This window comes from Lichenostomus cassidix, chromosome 3, assembly GCF_008360975.1.
Source record: "Lichenostomus cassidix isolate B80296 chromosome 3, HeHo_3.0, whole genome shotgun sequence".
Lineage (NCBI taxonomy): Eukaryota > Metazoa > Chordata > Aves > Passeriformes > Meliphagidae > Lichenostomus > Lichenostomus cassidix.
Window position 1 is genome coordinate 98,773,980 of NC_139483.1, and position 17,160 is coordinate 98,791,139.

Consider the following 17,160-nt stretch of genomic DNA (forward strand, 5'->3'; position numbering starts at 1 on the left):
TTAGCAGAGAGGAAGTAGTGTATTTGTTAATTGCGTGCTAAACTACAACAGAAAAAGGCAACAGGAACATAATTGGGAGGGTTTTATGCTACTTGCATCCTCAGTTTGCTTATTTAATACATTTTAGTTTCCTGAAACCATTTAAATGCTTATTTCTGACTGTTGTTATACACTTAAACCCCAGTGAACAACATTCTTTTGCAAGGAATTCTAGTAACTCTGTAGTATGACTGGTATGTATTCCACAACAAGTCTAAACATAAAAGAACTTACATACTTTAAGATCCGAAGTCTTCATCTGGAAGCTGGAGATAAAACATTTTTCATTAATCAAATGAAAAAATTATGTATCTTACTAACATGAGGATAGCATACTATTTGTACAATAGGCCATACCGTGGATAGAAATGATTGCTTGATTCAGGTTTTCATACACTAGTTTAAGTCAAATCAGGGGAAGCAATATTAGAAGCAGACATGAGTAGTCTCGTGTTTTCAGACACATAGTGGGATAAAAGACAGAACCATCGTTGCTTTAAATAATCTGTTAATGTAGCACAGTGATCTCTGTCTGGCGGTAGGTTTAAACTGAAAACATGTCATGAAGAAAGGAAACGTTATTTAGTGTCTTGTTTTTCAAGACAGCATAGGAGCCTCATTTTTGGTATTCTGAGTTTAGGCAGTGCTCTGTCAAACATGTTGGCCTTTTGAAACAGCATGGAAAGTGGTCCCTTCAAGCCTTTGTAAATTTAGAGGGAAATTGGATTAGTTTTGAATTGAAATTAGCTGTCATGAGTCAGAGCATACCCCACACTTTTGGTAAGGCTTATTGGTGATACAGACACATCATTTGTTACCCTTCAACCCCTGTTTTTTTGCTTAATTTTGTGCTCTTTTCTCTTCATATACTGTATTTTTATAAAGCAGCTGTTACTCATTCCTGTAGGCTTTTTTCAAAACAGTTTATTTGAAGAGAGAAGACACCAATTAGTTACCCAATAGTTTCCTGATTTCTTATGGTCTGCTGTGTATGTTTGTGAAGATGCCTATGGATTGCACAAAAATACCAGAGGAAAGCAGGAAATGTCTCAGTAGTTTCAGGGCCAGCTTTTGACTTATGGTCTTGTTCCCATTAGGGGCTGTTGACAAGCCTCTAGGGCATGTGCCATTTTACTGATTATGCTACCAAGTTATCTTGCCATCAGGGCAGATGTGCTTTTGATTTGAAACTCATCTCTGTTGGAGGTTGTTTCATTTCTTTGTTTTGACAATTTATGTATTATTCTATAGGAAGAAAACCTCAACAGTTTCTGGAAAGACTATATTTTTGACAAGCAAAATGTCTTCTGTCTCTAGACATGTTCCTCATATGATTCTGTTAATCATGTTAGATCACAGGTATAACTACTTTGCAAAACAGTTAGCTTTTTGCCTTTAGGAAGCTGTTTCTTGGGTTTTATGTGACCTAAAGGAATGCTTAGATAGAGGAAGTGATCTGTGATAGTGAAATATTTATTGTTTCCTAATTAAAGCAGCTAACATGTATCACTTCCAAAGGTTTTTTCTCTTCTTGTTTTTTTGTTGGGTTTTTTTGTTTGTTTGTTTGGTTTTTTTTTTTGTTTTGTGGTTTTGTGGTTTTTTTGGTTTTTTTTGTTTGGGTTTTTTTTTTTTTTGGTCTTGTTTTTTTTTTTTTTTTCCTAGTTCTCAGTCTTCAGGACAGTCTCTCATGATAATCAAAGCAGCTATTCACCCATCATTTTTCAAAGACCAAACAGCTGCGTACTTTCCTAGTAGGGAACAAGGAGTCCCTTATTTTTTCCACTGTGTCCCTGAGGTCAGAATGACAGAGGAAAAGACTAGTTTGCTTGCATTTTAAGCTGCTTGTAAGATGAAAACCTTGTAGTATAAAATACTGTGTCTGCTTCTTATAAATATGCAATGATCTGTTGGGCTTTTGTAACAGTACTGAGTTTCTGTACAATGGAGCTCCCCAGCTTGACCATATTGATTTTATTCATTTTTTAAATATAGGACTTCAGTCTTCAAATGGAGTGGTACTCAGTAGGTGGAAAATCATGGAGCATTGTCAGAGTTTTTGTGCCTTTTTCTGTGACTAGAACTGAAAAGAGGGAATACTCATGGTGAAAAGTTGAAAATATAATCATCCTTTGTTTAAGCAAGCTGCCAACTTTCCACCAAAATATTAATGTTAATTAAAAGCCTGTTATTCATTTAAAATAGAAACAAGAGGAAAATTTTCTGCCAATTTATGAAAGATTTGATTATGAAATATTAAGTGGATGTCCTTCCATTCTGAAGTCCTCTCTTTATCCCTACCACAAGCTCACTGTTGATCCAAAGGAACCGTTTTACCAATGAGAAGGTAGGTCAGGTTTCATAACCTTTTGGTCCAAGGTCCTTCTTCAGAGCACAAGGTCCCTGCTGTGGAAGAGCTTTTTAAATTATGGACAATTGATCATTGTGATGTGAGCAAATTCAAGCAAATGCATATGATAAATCACAGATACAATCAAACACCTTCTGATTAAACAATCTTCAGCGGGGAGTAGCCTTTAGTCACAACTGAACTGAGCTGGGTATGAACCAGTGACCTAAAGGTGAAAGGCTTTTAGCCCCTAAACTCCAGGCATTGATTTCTAATTCTCTTGTGAAATCAATCCCTTGACATAGATATATTGAGTCACCTTATGGCTGCCCCAACTCCGCTGACCTTTGTCCTCTCTATAATGTATGGAAGAATATTTAATGCAGCTTGTTTATGAAACAAGCTGTTGCCTCTATCAGCTGCTGCCTTGGGCCATGGCATGAACAAGGCATTCAGAGCAGGATGATGAAATGTTTGGGTTCTCAGTGTTACTCAATCTGCCACATAAAGTGCTCTGAGCAGGGGTGGCAGAGCCCTGCAATGAGAAATGACTGAACAGCATTTTATTACATTGGAACTGTAAGAGCATGCTGTGTTCTATCTGTGGTGTCAGGGCCGAGCTGCATTCATGAAGCAATGGCTGTCACCAAAGAGTGTAAGTCAAAGGGAATAGAATGGAAAAGGGTCTTGGCAGGAGCTTGCAAGAAAGGACTGAGTCTCACTCAGAGGCGCTGGAGAAACTCGAAGTGAAAGATGATAATTTGATTTAAAGGAAAACTTAAAAATAAACTGATAAAATGTTCTCCAAGGAATTTTCAAAATAAGTGGACAATGGATCTGTTTAATCCTTACTAGGCCTCACCTGCATGCTATATGGGGTGTAAATTCATTTTCCAGTAGATGCTACAGAGTTAAAAATAGGTGATTCGGGCAATGGGTGATTAGTGTTTTCAGGTAGAAGTTATTGCTAAATCTGGTTTGGACAGATGGAGTTTACAAAAGTGATCTGAAAGTCTGAAGTCCAAATGACAAGATTCTGCCCACTGTCCAACTTGGATTGAAGAAATACTTCCACATTTGGCTTTGTCAAGTTGCTGGACACTCCCAGCAAAATGATAAAACCTAAAAACTGTACATTTGGAAAAAAGAAAAAGTAAATTTGAAACATATGAGGTCTTGTAAGTGGCAACCAGGCAAAAATTGCAGTGCTGCTGCTGTGATGCTCTGTGTGCTGCCAAATATGTGGGAAGTTTTCATTTACTAGCAAAAGCATTTTTCATGATTTCTTAATCGGCATAAAATGCACGCAAACTCCACAGCTTTTGCCACATCCGTTCTAATTTTGTTTCCTTTTGTTGTTGCTTTTATTGCAGCTACTCAGGGCTCTGTGATGTTAGACAGATGCTTTTGTGCTGACTGATATAAAACAGAGGATTCTGCAGAGTCATGACTTGTCCTGATTTTATGAGTCATAATGACTTTTATCATCCTACTGACTAGGATCAGAGAGATAATAGGCAGTTTCAATGGTTGTTAGCCACTTGTTCCCATGGATACCAGACCAATTTCCACATCAACTTTAGTTTTTAATAAATTCTTCCGAGCCTTTTGAAAACTAATGCGAGTGCTCAGGTTGAAAACCAAGCAACAGGTGTTTACAGAGCATTATGTTTCTGTGCTACTGCTTCACAGAAAGAAAAAAAGTATTGACCATTAGTTTGTGAATTTAATTTGTTTGAGATATGTGATTGAAATAATTTTCCTAAATGGCTCTTAATTTCATTTACCATATTATTGATCCTTTATTTCAGTTTTTTCTTTTCAATGTTATTGTCCGTGTTATGTGAAATAAATTTCCTTTATTTTTGCCATATTTCAATTCACTGAATATACCTTTTTCATTTAAATTCCTGTAACTACACATAAAAATGTTCATTAGATATTATCAAAATGAAAGAAAGCATCATACTTCAGGTGTAGGGAACAGAGAGAAAGTTTCCATGGGCAAGATTATCTTTTAATTGCTCAGTATAAGATTTCTTTGTAGATAATATACATATTTTTATAGAGTTGCATTGGTCTGATGGAAGATGAAAATGTCTTTGGAAATACTTTGTAATATGGACGAAAATTAGAAGAATCTTGAGGCAGCTGTGTGAGAAGTGCCCTTTATTTATGATGATAATGACAGCACCATGAGCCCCTTGTTGAGGCTCAAGCTGTGTATCTCAGAATGAGAGGAAATGGCAGTATCCTTGGAAATGCCCCATCAAGTCTGAGTACAAAAAGCTTTACGGGGAAGGACTATGTCTCTGTTGTGTCTATAAAGTTGCAGACACTTTGTTCCTGTAATCGTAAATAGTTTCAACTGCTGTGAGGTGCTGACACAGTCCAGCCATAATTTGACAAAGCTATTTTAAATTAATAGCCCAGGAATGCTTTAGTATTTTTTCCTCTCTAAAATAGCATCTGTAGTAGGAACTTCACACTTAAATATGTTTAGATCGATTTAAATATAGTAGGTTAAATATACTTAATTTCTTGAGTCTTAATTGCATGTTTCGTTCAATTGAGTGAAATGAAATTCCGTGAAATCGAATGATATTTCAATGAAAACTGAAAGTGAAGTGAAGCATGTACATGCTGTGGTGCTGAATAGGGCTGGGGTTAAGCAATTGACTCAGTGCTCTTCAGTCTGGAACTTTTCACAGGTAGGTAATAAATAGGAATTGTGATCTTTTTCTGGTGGGAGAAAATGAAAAATGTCACCCATTTTAATTGCGTTTTAAATGTGGGGCTGTGTTTTTGCAGTCAGTTATCCAAAGTGCCATACAATTTTGTACAAAGTGCAAATACTGTTTTTGAGGAAAATGTTGATAAAAATTTCACTCTGCGAAAAAATCCCCAACCGAACCCCCCAAACATAAATACAGCCTTTCCTCTGGAAAGAGTCATGTTTGAATGTTATTAATAGTGACCCACCTATCTCATTGGATTATGTGTATTGTTTATTTTATCAGGCTTCTCTGGCAATTGTGTTGGCTGTGGCAAGAAGGGTTTCTGCTACTTTACAGAATTCTCAAATCACATTAATCTTAAACTGACTACTCAGCCCAAGAAACAGAAACACTTAAAGTATTATCTGGTCAGGAATGCACAGGGAGCCCTGACCAAAGGATCTGTAATCTGCTGGAAAGGGGCAGGTAAGATAATGAAGCTGTCTTCCTCGAGCTCTGGTTTTCGTCATCCGAGCTTTGCTATCACAGGGACTGCTGTCTGTGTAAAGCCTAAGAGAGATCCTTTGAAAGACTCTTTAAAGCCAGGTGACTGCTACAGCAGCTGTAAAAAGCCATTGTCTGACCTCATATGAGGCTGGCATGTCTGAAGACACTTCATTCCAAGTGCTGTAGCCTCTTAAGCAATTCATGTGTGAAATTACCAGAAAGATAAAGAAGGTTTTTTTTTTGTTAAGAGTTCAGAGGCCGGCAGTCTTCAAGCAGTACCTGCTCAAGCACCTTGTTCCAACTGCCAGAAAGTTCGGGTCTCTCAGGAAGCACCACCAGTGAGCTGCTCCCAGCTGCAAATCCCAGTGCTCCAGCTGGGACTCAGCAAACAGGTACTGCTTAGAAGGAAAACACGCTGGCGTTCCATTGCCACTTAACTCTTCTGTGCTTGTGTATTTGGGTGTAGTCGTGTGAAAGCAAAGACAAACAAACAAGTAGGCACGCTGCCTAATAAAACAAGTTGAATAGAATTAGAGATCTGTTACAAAGAAAGAAAGCAATTATACTTTGAAGGCTTCTTGCTCTCCATTTTCTCCCATCAGGTGTATGTATAAAAGGTTAGCAGATAGTAAATAGGTGTTCTGCAGCTTGCTCACAGCTAAGCTAGACTGAAAGTTTTTAAAAAGCCATTATTTCTAAAGTGTTTTTCCAGCTGTTGCTTGTCTGGTCACAGATGACAATGGTTACAGGATCCAGTGTAACTTTAGCTTTTTTGTTGGATCCAGTCTGTTTTATGCTATGACCAGAATCTTTTCAATAGTGACATTATAAGGGCATCAGCTTAAAGCTTGTGAATTTTTTCTTCTGCTGAAAAAAGTGACTTTAATACTAAAAAACAAACGAATCAGTACCTTAATACTTTAATGATTAATACTTTCTTTGTATTAAAAATTCTTTCTGAGACCCCTGCTTTTCCATTAACTTGACATAAATGAAAGGTGATAGATGATGGAGGCTAGAGTGATCTCTGAGCTTCTTCATAATGAAAAGAGCTCTTTAGTGTCTTGTGGTTGTTACAGCTTTTTCCTGGGTTTTTACAGAGGAGAGCTGAGGCACATATGTTGGTGGTTATATTCTATTCTCTCTGCAAGATGGAAGCCTGTTAAATAGTTGTGATCTGGAATACTGGTGCCCTTCCAGAACAAATCATCAACCTCTTTATAATACCAGATTGTTTTTTTTCCTTCAGATATTACAAAAAAGCTACATTAATTACAAGCATATTAGGCTTGAGAACACCTCCCTTTTTGTTTTTAAATGCAGCATAGTTAGAAAAAGCTGAGAAAGTCAAATTGAGGTGAAACCTTAGTAAATTTTAAACAACCTCTCTCTTTTGGCTCATGAGTAAATTTTGTGTAAGAGCCAGGGTCGTGCAAAGAAGCTACATCTTCTGACATATGCATTTAACTGAAGAATCAGATTTTGCCCAGGCACTTAACTGGGAGTAGGAGGTCAGATGTGGGTTTGTTTTATTCAGCATTGTATTCACTTTTGAACAAACCCTGATGGTTCTATTAAAGTAAATGATAAAATGATTGGTTTATTATATCAACTGAGGATCTTGACCTAGAAATGTTTAATGTAAATATTTCATTTCTTTTTTCTTGCCAGCTGCAGCCATGGATCACATCCCTTCAACTGCAGCATTTAGCTCAGCAGTTTATAATGGCAAGGAATCACCTAAACAACAGTTGATGAAAAATAACCTGTCTGCTCTGACAAGACCTTCAGTGTTAGGTATTTGTATAGAATTGTTTTTTAATAACCCTAAACTCTATATTCCATTTGTATAATAGAAGCATTGTAGAAATTACTATTCCCCTCCAAGTCCTTTCTGACCACAATACTGTTTTCTGTGTTAACTTCCAGGAAAAAAACTTTTTATGTTTTCACACACATTTTCGTTACAGTTCATAACATTTACTGGATGTTTTTCCTTACCTTTCCTTATGTTTTCCTTATATTCATTCATTTAATAGAAATATAGACCAGATTCTGAATTCAGGTTCTTAAAGAATGTGTCAGTTTGCATCAATTTTGCCAACAGATTTTGTGATGGGAATTAAGAAATATTTATTAGTAATCACTCATAAGTTGATTCCTGTGCTGCAGTTCACTATGGGATGAAGAAGTAGACTTTGGCAAGTGGCTCCAAATTCAAGAAACTGTCCTCATTATTATCACGATTTTTGTTAATTGTTTTCTGTCACAAACTGTGTCACTGGCTTGTTTAAGAAAGAAAATTACCTTTCTCTATGGCTAGAAACAAACTGTAGCTCCATTTTAGGATAAGTCTTCCGAAGTTTCCCTGCTGGCATCATAGAAAAATTATTTTTCTCTGTCCATTCAGGCTGTTAATCTCTTTTTTCTATGCAGGAGCACATTATCGCTAATTCATTTCAGATGGATTAATTTTACATATCAACGTATCTGCAGGAAAGAGCACAGCATTTTCAAATTAAAAAATCCTTTGTATTGCTCGATGTATCTTGTGCCTTTTGGCTCAACGTTATGCCACGAAACCAAGTGAAAGGATGAGCAGCACAAATGGCCAAAGGCTGCCCTCGCGTGGTAAAAGTGTAAGGGACAAAGTCATTGGAAACCTGTGTGTGAGGGTCTGCAAGTGAACAATCTTCTTCTAGATCTGAAGACCTCGGGCTTATCTTTAATTTTAATATATTTTTCAAAATTAATCCCTCACTTTTTATATAAAATTCTTATTTTGTCTCGAATTGTATGCTAAAATTTGAATATATACTAACCATTCCACCAAGAGATACGGCCTTGGCAGTGTGAAGCAGTGTTTTGACATCTGTGTAGTCATGTCAAGAAACAGAAATTGCTCAATCTTGCAAGTTTCTGAGCGATTCCTGGAGGACTGTTGACTCTCAATATTTAGAAGTACTTAATGTTAGTGAAAGCTCATCATTGTAGGAGTTTGCAAGAGTGCACAAGATGATTAAAGAAGTTGATGAAAAAGAATTAAAGAAATTAGTTATCAGGGGCTCCTAGAGAAACTGTGGGAAAGCTGTTTTTATTGAAGCTGGTTTTATTGAAAAAATATTGAAGCTATATGCAGGTAGGAGGAAGGTGTAGAAGTAATTTGATAGGAGTTCATATGGAATAACAAAAAAACAAAGTCGGGAATCAGCAAGAAGTGGCAAAAATCCTGTAAATGGGGAAATTGTTGAAAAGAACTCAGATGTTTATTAATATTACCCTGAAACCCTCAGGAATATTGTTTTTCAATAAGTTACATGAAACACCGTGTCATGTGTTCAGAAATAAAAGGAACAAAATGCTCACAATATTGACTTCAAAATATTAATACCTTTTTAGGATTCTTAGTATGTCTCATTCCTTACTGTATTATTCTTAGTAGAGAGAAAGCATTGGTATAAGATATGTGAAATCTAGATAATTAAGAATTCTCTGCACCAGAAATTTCCCAGAAATTTAAGCAGGACAAAACAAAGTAAAATAAACCACACAAAATTATTACATTCATAGAGCTGACCCTCTCTACTACCATCCTTGATGCACACATTCAATCTATCAAAACATATTGAATTACCATGCACAAACCTGAATATATTTTATTCTAATACTTCTCTGAAACATTATACTTATTCAGGCACATTAACAAATTCAGGGCCTCCAAAAAAGCGCCATAAAGGTTGGTCACCAGAGTCTCCATCATCCACTGAAACTTGGAACATGCAGCTCAATCCACAGGCTCCAAACAGAATTAAAAATGGTAAGCTATACCCAAGGTAATGATTTTGTTTGTTTCATTATTCAGAAAATAATGCGGGTAAAGAGGCTTTATTTTAAAAATACATGCAGATTCATATGAGAAGTCTGAAAGGTGTTTGATACCTTCGTTCTCACCTAGATGCTGTATTTCCATTGATTTCTTTTTAACACTCTGAGCCTAGCTGTCCTTAGGTTCTAGTCGTTGAGTCATTAACAAATCCCCGCAGATGCCTGGGTCCATCTTTAGACACTAACATACCTTTGGAATATTGATATTAGTATCATAACTCTGGTCCATAATAACGGCACCATCCAGTGTTTCAATTATTTGTCATAATGTTCTTGGGACTCGGATTTTATGGTCTAGATACAGACAAGAGTGACTTGTAGTGAAATAAACCCAGTTTCTCAATTTTTTTTCTTTTAATGTATTATTGTTTACATGAAAATTATCATAAAGAAGGTAGGACTGAGCAAATATTGAATCTTATATTTTTCCTTTCTCTTATAGCAATAAAAATGATTTAGTACAAGTGAAACTAAATATATGACACAGAACTCACATACCATAACTACATGTGCATTTGTATCACATAAGTATCTCTATTCTTGCATTCATATCTGGAACTGTTTGTGTATTAATATTTCAAAATCTTTAGATGATGTGGGATGTCCAAGGTTGCAAGGCCATAATTAGTCCTCCAGGACAGTTAGCATAATAGTATGGGTTGTAGTAACAGGTCATGAACTGCATGATGCAGCCATAAAAGGCAGTTAATACTGATAGCAAATGTGGGTATGAGATGATGCTGAATAACTTTTCTTTGAGGAAATCCTCACTAGACCTGACTCCCGTAATAATATGTCAAAAATCTTAGATGGAGGAAGCCTGTCATCTTTACCACATTCTGCTTTGGTGGGACCAGCCTCCTCTCCAATGGTGGGCTCAGGAGAACCAGTCTCAGTTCCTGACAACTTGCTGAAAATCTGTAAAGCAAAGCCAGTTATTTTTAAAGGTAACCCACCCCAACCCCACAACAAGGCCTCTTTTTTTTGCAAGACATGTAAAGACATGTCCCAGCCCCAAATACTGCTAACACTATCCATTTTAAGAGGCTGATTATTAAAACTGTTTAATGGACACATGGAAAATGATGAAATTAATATGTACATACATTTCTTTCGTAGGTCATGGCAACTTCCCATATCTTTGTGGGAACATTAATGATGTGATTGTGAGTCCTTTGTTGTACACCTGTTACAGAAATTCACAGTCTTTATCTAGAGCATATGAACAATATGGTGCATCCTCAATACAGCCTATTTCTGAGGAAATGCAGCTCTTACTGACTGTCTACTACCTTGTTCAACTGGGTAAGATTATTCTACATCCAGACAGATTGTTCTACATCCATCCATTCTACATATATTGAATATATTACATGCAGGCAAATGAGAAAGAGAATATTAGGGCAGGACAGTACTAAATATGAGTCTTTGGTAATGTGATATTGAACTATTTCATTCATGGCTATGAAACGAAATGAAACAACTAAGTCTTGAAGGTCAGACAGATTGAGCTGTAAACATATGAAGTTTATTTTCTGCTATCATCTGGGACCTCAGCAATGAAAAGTAAAGGAAAAGAGCTGTAATTTACTGCTCTTGCAGACAATCTGTGGTTTAGAAGTAGTATGCTGAGACAGGCAGCACTCAACCTCTTAAATATTTCTAATTACTGGTACTCCGGTTCAAATTAGGGCAACTTTATCTAAGTATCACAAAGGCATTTCCAAATGAAAGAATTGCTTCATATCTGCTAAAGGCAATAGAGAAATGCTTGCAGAAATCTGAAGCACGGTTTAAAAAAAAAATGTTTTTTAACTCAACAGTTTTGTTTAATTGTTTCATAATATTTCCCTCTTGATTTTTTTTTAGCTGCAGACCAGGTCCCTTTGATTGAGGATTTGGAGCAAATATTCATGCGTTCCTGGCGGGAATCCCACCTGTCTGAAATCCGTCAGTACCAGCAGGCTGTTCCCCAGGCCTTCCCCCAGGTGCCCAGCCAGATCACCCCGGTGACTTCAGCCCAGCTGCCCTGGCTGGCAGGTCTGGCAGCCAGCTCCTGCAATGACAGTGTCCATATCATTGAGTGCAGCTACTCCCTGGCAGAAGGGCTTTCAGAAATGTTTAAGCTGCTCATTGAAGGAAAGTTAATAAAGACAAACTATGTGGTAATCATATGTGCCAGTAGAAACCGAGCCATTGATTCCTGCATTGTGATAACAGGTAATATCCCAAGGATGTATCTCTGTCCAAACCAGAGTAATGCAATGCTTTGAGGGGCTTGGTTGGAATTCCAAGAAGTTGCCTCACAAAGCAGAGCTTTGACCAACCAGCACTGGGCTTTGATGAACCCAAGCTGACACTGCACAGTTGGGTCTCTCCCAGCAAATCACATTTTGCCTGCATTGCCCATTTTCTCACCAACCATCTCAACCAACACGGCTACTAACAAAAAGTAGTGAGTTGCAGCAGACCCAGTGCATAAAGCTCTCCTGCTCTGTGCAGCTGGAATATTACTGCAAACAGGAGACCCAACCTTTCCTTAGCTTCTTTCAATGTCATTCCCTTCAACAATCTGTTTTGGGTTATGCTCACGAATAAATAAATTATTTAAATGGCCATTTAAAGATTCATTATGATTGTAAGATAATTGGCAATTCTTTTCAATATTATATGGTCTCTTTATATACTGTATCAACAAATATTTTCCAAAGTGGGAATGAAATACAAAGAATTGTAAAACATGGATCTATTTTACATGTGTCTGGTGCATATATGTGTCAGAGACATAAAAGACTCATCTCTGCCATTTTTGTCTGTGGTATTCATTTAGTTGTAGACTATTTTTATTAAGACTTAGAACACTTTTAACTTTAGTTTGAAGTGTTTTCAAAATTACTTTATTTTTTTGTCTTTTAGGGAAGTATCAGGCAAGAGTTCTGTCTGAGAGCATGCTCAGTCCTTCAGACTACCAAAAAGAAGTTAACTATCAGCTGGTCACAGGGAAGGTGGAAACTCTGGGGTCCTTTTTTAGCACACTCTGCCCAGGTACCTAACAGGTTGTAAAAGGGCATGTTTCCAAATCCCTGAAACTTTTAAATCTGAGAAAATAGCTGTACTCATTTCCTTTCCAGAAGCAAGACACTATAAGGAATACGTGAAAAATGCAGGACAAAGCCATGAAACTACAGTTGAATCGAAATTCCTCCTAAAAGTGTCAGTTTCTAAAATCTCTTGGCTTCATAAAAATAGGCCAGCAAATAGCTGAGCATATTATTCTTAGCTATGCAAATCCATCCTTACATTATGTAAGTCCATATCCATATGAATGTATAAATTCTTCTGCCCTAAGCACAGAATTCATTTAGACCAGGATAGATCAGAGCTCTTTTATGAAAGCAGGATTTGCCCCTTCAGCTTACCATACCGTGAACTTGATTATGATGCCTCAGACAGAGAGGAAAATTGCAGAGAGCCAAGGTTACTGGGTCATTTTTAAACTGAGTGTACTGAGGATTACTACAGGCAGGATTATCTGGGGATAGATCAAGCCACATGGAAAGTTAAATCATATCTCCCAACTAGGGCAAATGCAGCATATTTGTCAGTGTTAACAGGATGTCACAGTCTGCTTTGCCATTCACATCATGTTGGTAAATAGATCACAAGAACCCTTCTGAATTTGTCATGACATTTTGAGTGGTCACTTAAGGGGATCTCATTTTCTTTAAATCATCTTGTAATTATGTTTATATTAGTATCTTCAAAGTATGGTTCTCAAAGTCATAGAGAACCACAGAGAATCACAGAGAATCAGAGTTCTCTACTATTGCTATTGTTTGACAAGTAAATGAGCATCCTAAAAATAGTTGCCACCTATATCCACTGGACAGCACTTCACAGGGCAGGCCCTGCCTTTCTGAGCTCAGTGCAGACATTCTCAAACATCTTTTCAATGGCTGAGAAAATATTAATGCCCAAGTCAGGCATATTGTACTCTCTGCATAGCTTTCACCTGTAAGTAGGGCCCCTGCTCTATAGAAATGGATATGTTTGCAGATATGCAATACTTCAATAAAACAAACCTTGCTTGCTGCAGCATTGTGTACAGCTACAAAACTCATATTTTTCTTTTGGCTGAATTGGAGATTACATTTTTTTCTGTCTTTCAAAAATGTTAGTTTTAAAAATGTTTATCAGATTTGTCTCGACTTTCTTGTAATCCTTGTTAGTGAACAGTATGGATCCATGGTCTGAACACAAACTAAGCCAGTTTCATGTCTTTGTCATTGCTGGTTTGCATCAGGGCCTTGAGGGTAGTTTTCTACCACATTCCGTAGATGTCCTAGCTGGACTGCAGAGATGCTTTGTCTTTCCCTGGTCTGGTTTTCATTTTATTTGTGATACTTTGTAAAAACAGATGCAATAGAAAATAACAAGAGGGTTTCTGTATAAAACAGCAAATAAGTCAAGGGCAGGATTGCTAGCAAACATACATAAAGTTTTTAAGATCTACAAAACAGAATCAGTATGAAATGCAGCTTTTATTAACATGGATGTTTATTCCACTATCCCTTCACTTTGATAGAGGGTGACATTGATCTTTTGCTGGAGAAATTTTATCAGGAAAACCAAGGGCACATCTCTTCATCACTTTCTGCTTCGGTGAATAAACCAACAGCAGTGAATGGAACAGGAACAGCTGTGTGTACAAGTAAGTAAGGAGGATGTTCTTAAGAGGCAACAGTAGGGTACTGGAGACCAAGTCTCTTGGTGCACAGTTAGACCCATCTGGGCAGAGTCCTGGGCTCTGAGGCAAACAGCAACTCCTGAGGCAAACAGCAACTCATATCTTGATACACTCAGATTTGCACTGATGGATGTTTTGCTTCATTCCACTGGGTATTACAGTTTTTGAACCTTTAAGTCTTACTTCTGTGGTAGCAGAATGATACTGTGTAAATTCACTTTCAGGTCTCAGACACTTAGAGTGCCAAAAAGTCAAAATACAGAAAGACTTCTTTGTATATTCTATATGGATTTTCATAAATGAACTCCTGTAAATAAGCAAAATACCTTAAAAGGTAGATCAGTCATTCTTTGCCAAACTCTTAGCATTTTACTTTAGATTAGACTTTGGGCATATATCTAAACAGAATTTTGCCTTTTTCCAGGTTATGAAATTGAAGGACATCAAATTCGTCCATTCCAGCTAGCCGTGGCTCAGAAATTGCTGTCTCATATCTGCTCAATTGCTGACTCCAGCACTCAAAATCTTGATTTGGGTTCCTTCGAGAAAATTGATTTCTTGATTTGCGTTCCACCCTCTGAAGTGACTTATCAACAGACTTTGTTTCATCTCTGGCACTCAGGTTCTCATTAGTTATCTTTATTTTAGATTTACAGGACATTCTTAGATGTATTCATATCTGGAAATACTGACACTTGTTCCACTTTTTTAGGTATTTTATTAGAACTTGGATTAGAAAAGGAACATCTTACAAAGCAGAGAGTGGAACAGTATGTTATGAAACTAGATGCAGAAGCCCAAATTAAATTCAAAGTTTTTTTACAAAACTCTATGCAGAATCCACATACACTGTTTGTCCTAATACATGATCATGCACACTGGGATCTAATGAGGTAAGAAAACTGTAACTTGTTTTTAGAGAAATGATTATTGTCTGCATTATCTCTCAAGATGAGCTTTCAGATTTATCCCTTCCTTCAACTTTGTTTGCATCTTTCTGACAAATCTGTCTCCCCATGTGTTGAATAAACATGTTTTAAGGTCCTTCATTACTTATTTTCGCCCTGCTTATTATATGGTGCCTCAATGGAACATTTCAGCTTTTTTTTGCTCCCCATTCTTACCTACTTTCAACCACAGCTATTGTTTCTTTGGCTAGTTGTCATTTGTTCAGAGAAAAGCTTCATGTCAAAGTACACAGAGCTCGTCATCCTCTGTCAGTGTCCTCTGGGCTGTAAAACTTGCAAAACTCCGACCCAGTGAGTAGACAACTAGTGAGCCAACATTGCTGCCTATTTTTATAACTGATTGGAAATTTTCCAGTTTTTTCCCTCCAAAATCACTGATCTGTAAGAATTGAGAGCTTCTGTGGATGAGTAGTGATGCCAAGTAGAGTTCTGAGGGAAAGAGGGAAGTTTCTGTCTAGTGTTTACCAAATTCCCCATCAGCTCACTTGCATAACTCATTGCTTTCCTCACAGAGTTCTGTTTCCATAGCTTCTGAAAATCTGCCTGCTGAGAAGTGGGGCTGCTTTTGCTGTCTGCTTCTGAGGCTCTTGGGGAGGTTGGAGAACATTCTGAGTTCCGGAAACACCAATATATTCCAACCTTGGGATCATGGTAGTTTTTCTGAAACCAAAAACTGTGGAATCTTGCTTGTGAATGAAATGAGAAGGTCTTGTCTTTTCTGTCTAAGAATGATGATTTTCAATTAAACTTTGAATTTGAGCATTTCCTGTTCAACTCCCTTGTCTTAGGAACTTTTACAGCTGTTCTAGCCTTTGAGGCATTTATTCATACAATGTCCTTGAGTGGTAGGGAAGTATTACTGCTTAACTCTGTTTTATATTTAATAAAGATACATAGGCAGGTAAATGCCAAAAATTAAATAGTATGAATTTGGACTGAAATGTTGCACAGTAGCAAGGAATCAACTGTAAGCGTTCCATGATACTGGGATTTGCTCTAAGAATAACTATTCTTTGGTTTTTTCTCTTTTTCTATCATACTGACTTACTATCTGTACTTTTCTATCTTGATTTTTGTAGGTTAGCATCATCTTTTGTTAAGGGCAGTACTAACAATCTGATCAAAGGTATTACCAGACTATTGGCAACTGCCACATCAGCTTCCTTTCATCCTTTATCTGTCATATTCTGGTAGTTGCAAGGGATTGGTAACTTGCTAGCTGGAGAGCTTATCAGACTCACAGAAATTTTTAGGTGAAGTGAAATAATTTGCATTTCTTTTCCCTTCCTTCTGTGCAACAATTTCAGGGTAAGAGTCCTAAGTTCCTTTAACTTAGATTTCACATCCAGGTTTAAACTATTCCACTGGTACAAATGTTCCCTTTTCCTGATCACTTTGGAGAGTTTTGGGTTCCTTTTTTTGCAGTGCTATGCATATTTATCCTCAAACAGAGCTGTCGACAGGACTTGTTGATAGACTGTTGAACTGCAGGGAGGTGAAAGAGGCACCAAATATTGTGACCCTTCATGTGACTTCCTTCCCCTACGCGCTGCAGACACAGCATACTCATATCAGCCCTTACAATGAGATCCACTGGCCTTCTTCATACAGCAATGTAAGATGGATGCTTTGAGGTGTTTTCTGTGAGCTTTTCATAAGTTATTTTCCATTTATGTACTTGACAAAACTGTGAAGTCCCCATGATTTTTGTAAAGAAGAATGAAGTTTGAATGACATCTTGTTCAGTCCATGGCAAGTTCATTTTTCCTTTGCTTATCCTTTCTATCTTTTTACTTTCTTTTCTATATGTCCCATAAACCCTAGTAGCTCTGCTAAAAATCTTTAAGCTACATAAATGGAAATAATCTTCAATTCTGTCTCTAGTGCATTGCTACATAAATATATGTACATAGATGGATTTTCTTCATATGTGTGCATATTTATTCCCTA

At 37.1% G+C, this 17,160-nt stretch overlaps 1 protein-coding gene across 1 annotated transcript in view; it reads left to right on the top strand.

The window, feature by feature from the left end:
* Positions 1-17,160, top strand: part of GREB1 (growth regulating estrogen receptor binding 1) — an 88,537-nt gene that overhangs the window by 38,979 nt on the left and 32,398 nt on the right. Inside the window, exons 5-16 of the mRNA XM_085056867.1 lie at positions 5,407-5,589; positions 5,859-6,002; positions 7,282-7,407; positions 9,305-9,427; positions 10,305-10,442; positions 10,615-10,800; positions 11,365-11,715; positions 12,412-12,540; positions 14,081-14,206; positions 14,667-14,864; positions 14,955-15,135; positions 16,636-16,825. Coding sequence (XP_084912993.1) covers positions 5,407-5,589; positions 5,859-6,002; positions 7,282-7,407; positions 9,305-9,427; positions 10,305-10,442; positions 10,615-10,800; positions 11,365-11,715; positions 12,412-12,540; positions 14,081-14,206; positions 14,667-14,864; positions 14,955-15,135; positions 16,636-16,825 — 2,075 coding nt within the window. The remainder of the gene's footprint in view (positions 1-5,406; positions 5,590-5,858; positions 6,003-7,281; positions 7,408-9,304; positions 9,428-10,304; positions 10,443-10,614; positions 10,801-11,364; positions 11,716-12,411; positions 12,541-14,080; positions 14,207-14,666; positions 14,865-14,954; positions 15,136-16,635; positions 16,826-17,160) is intronic.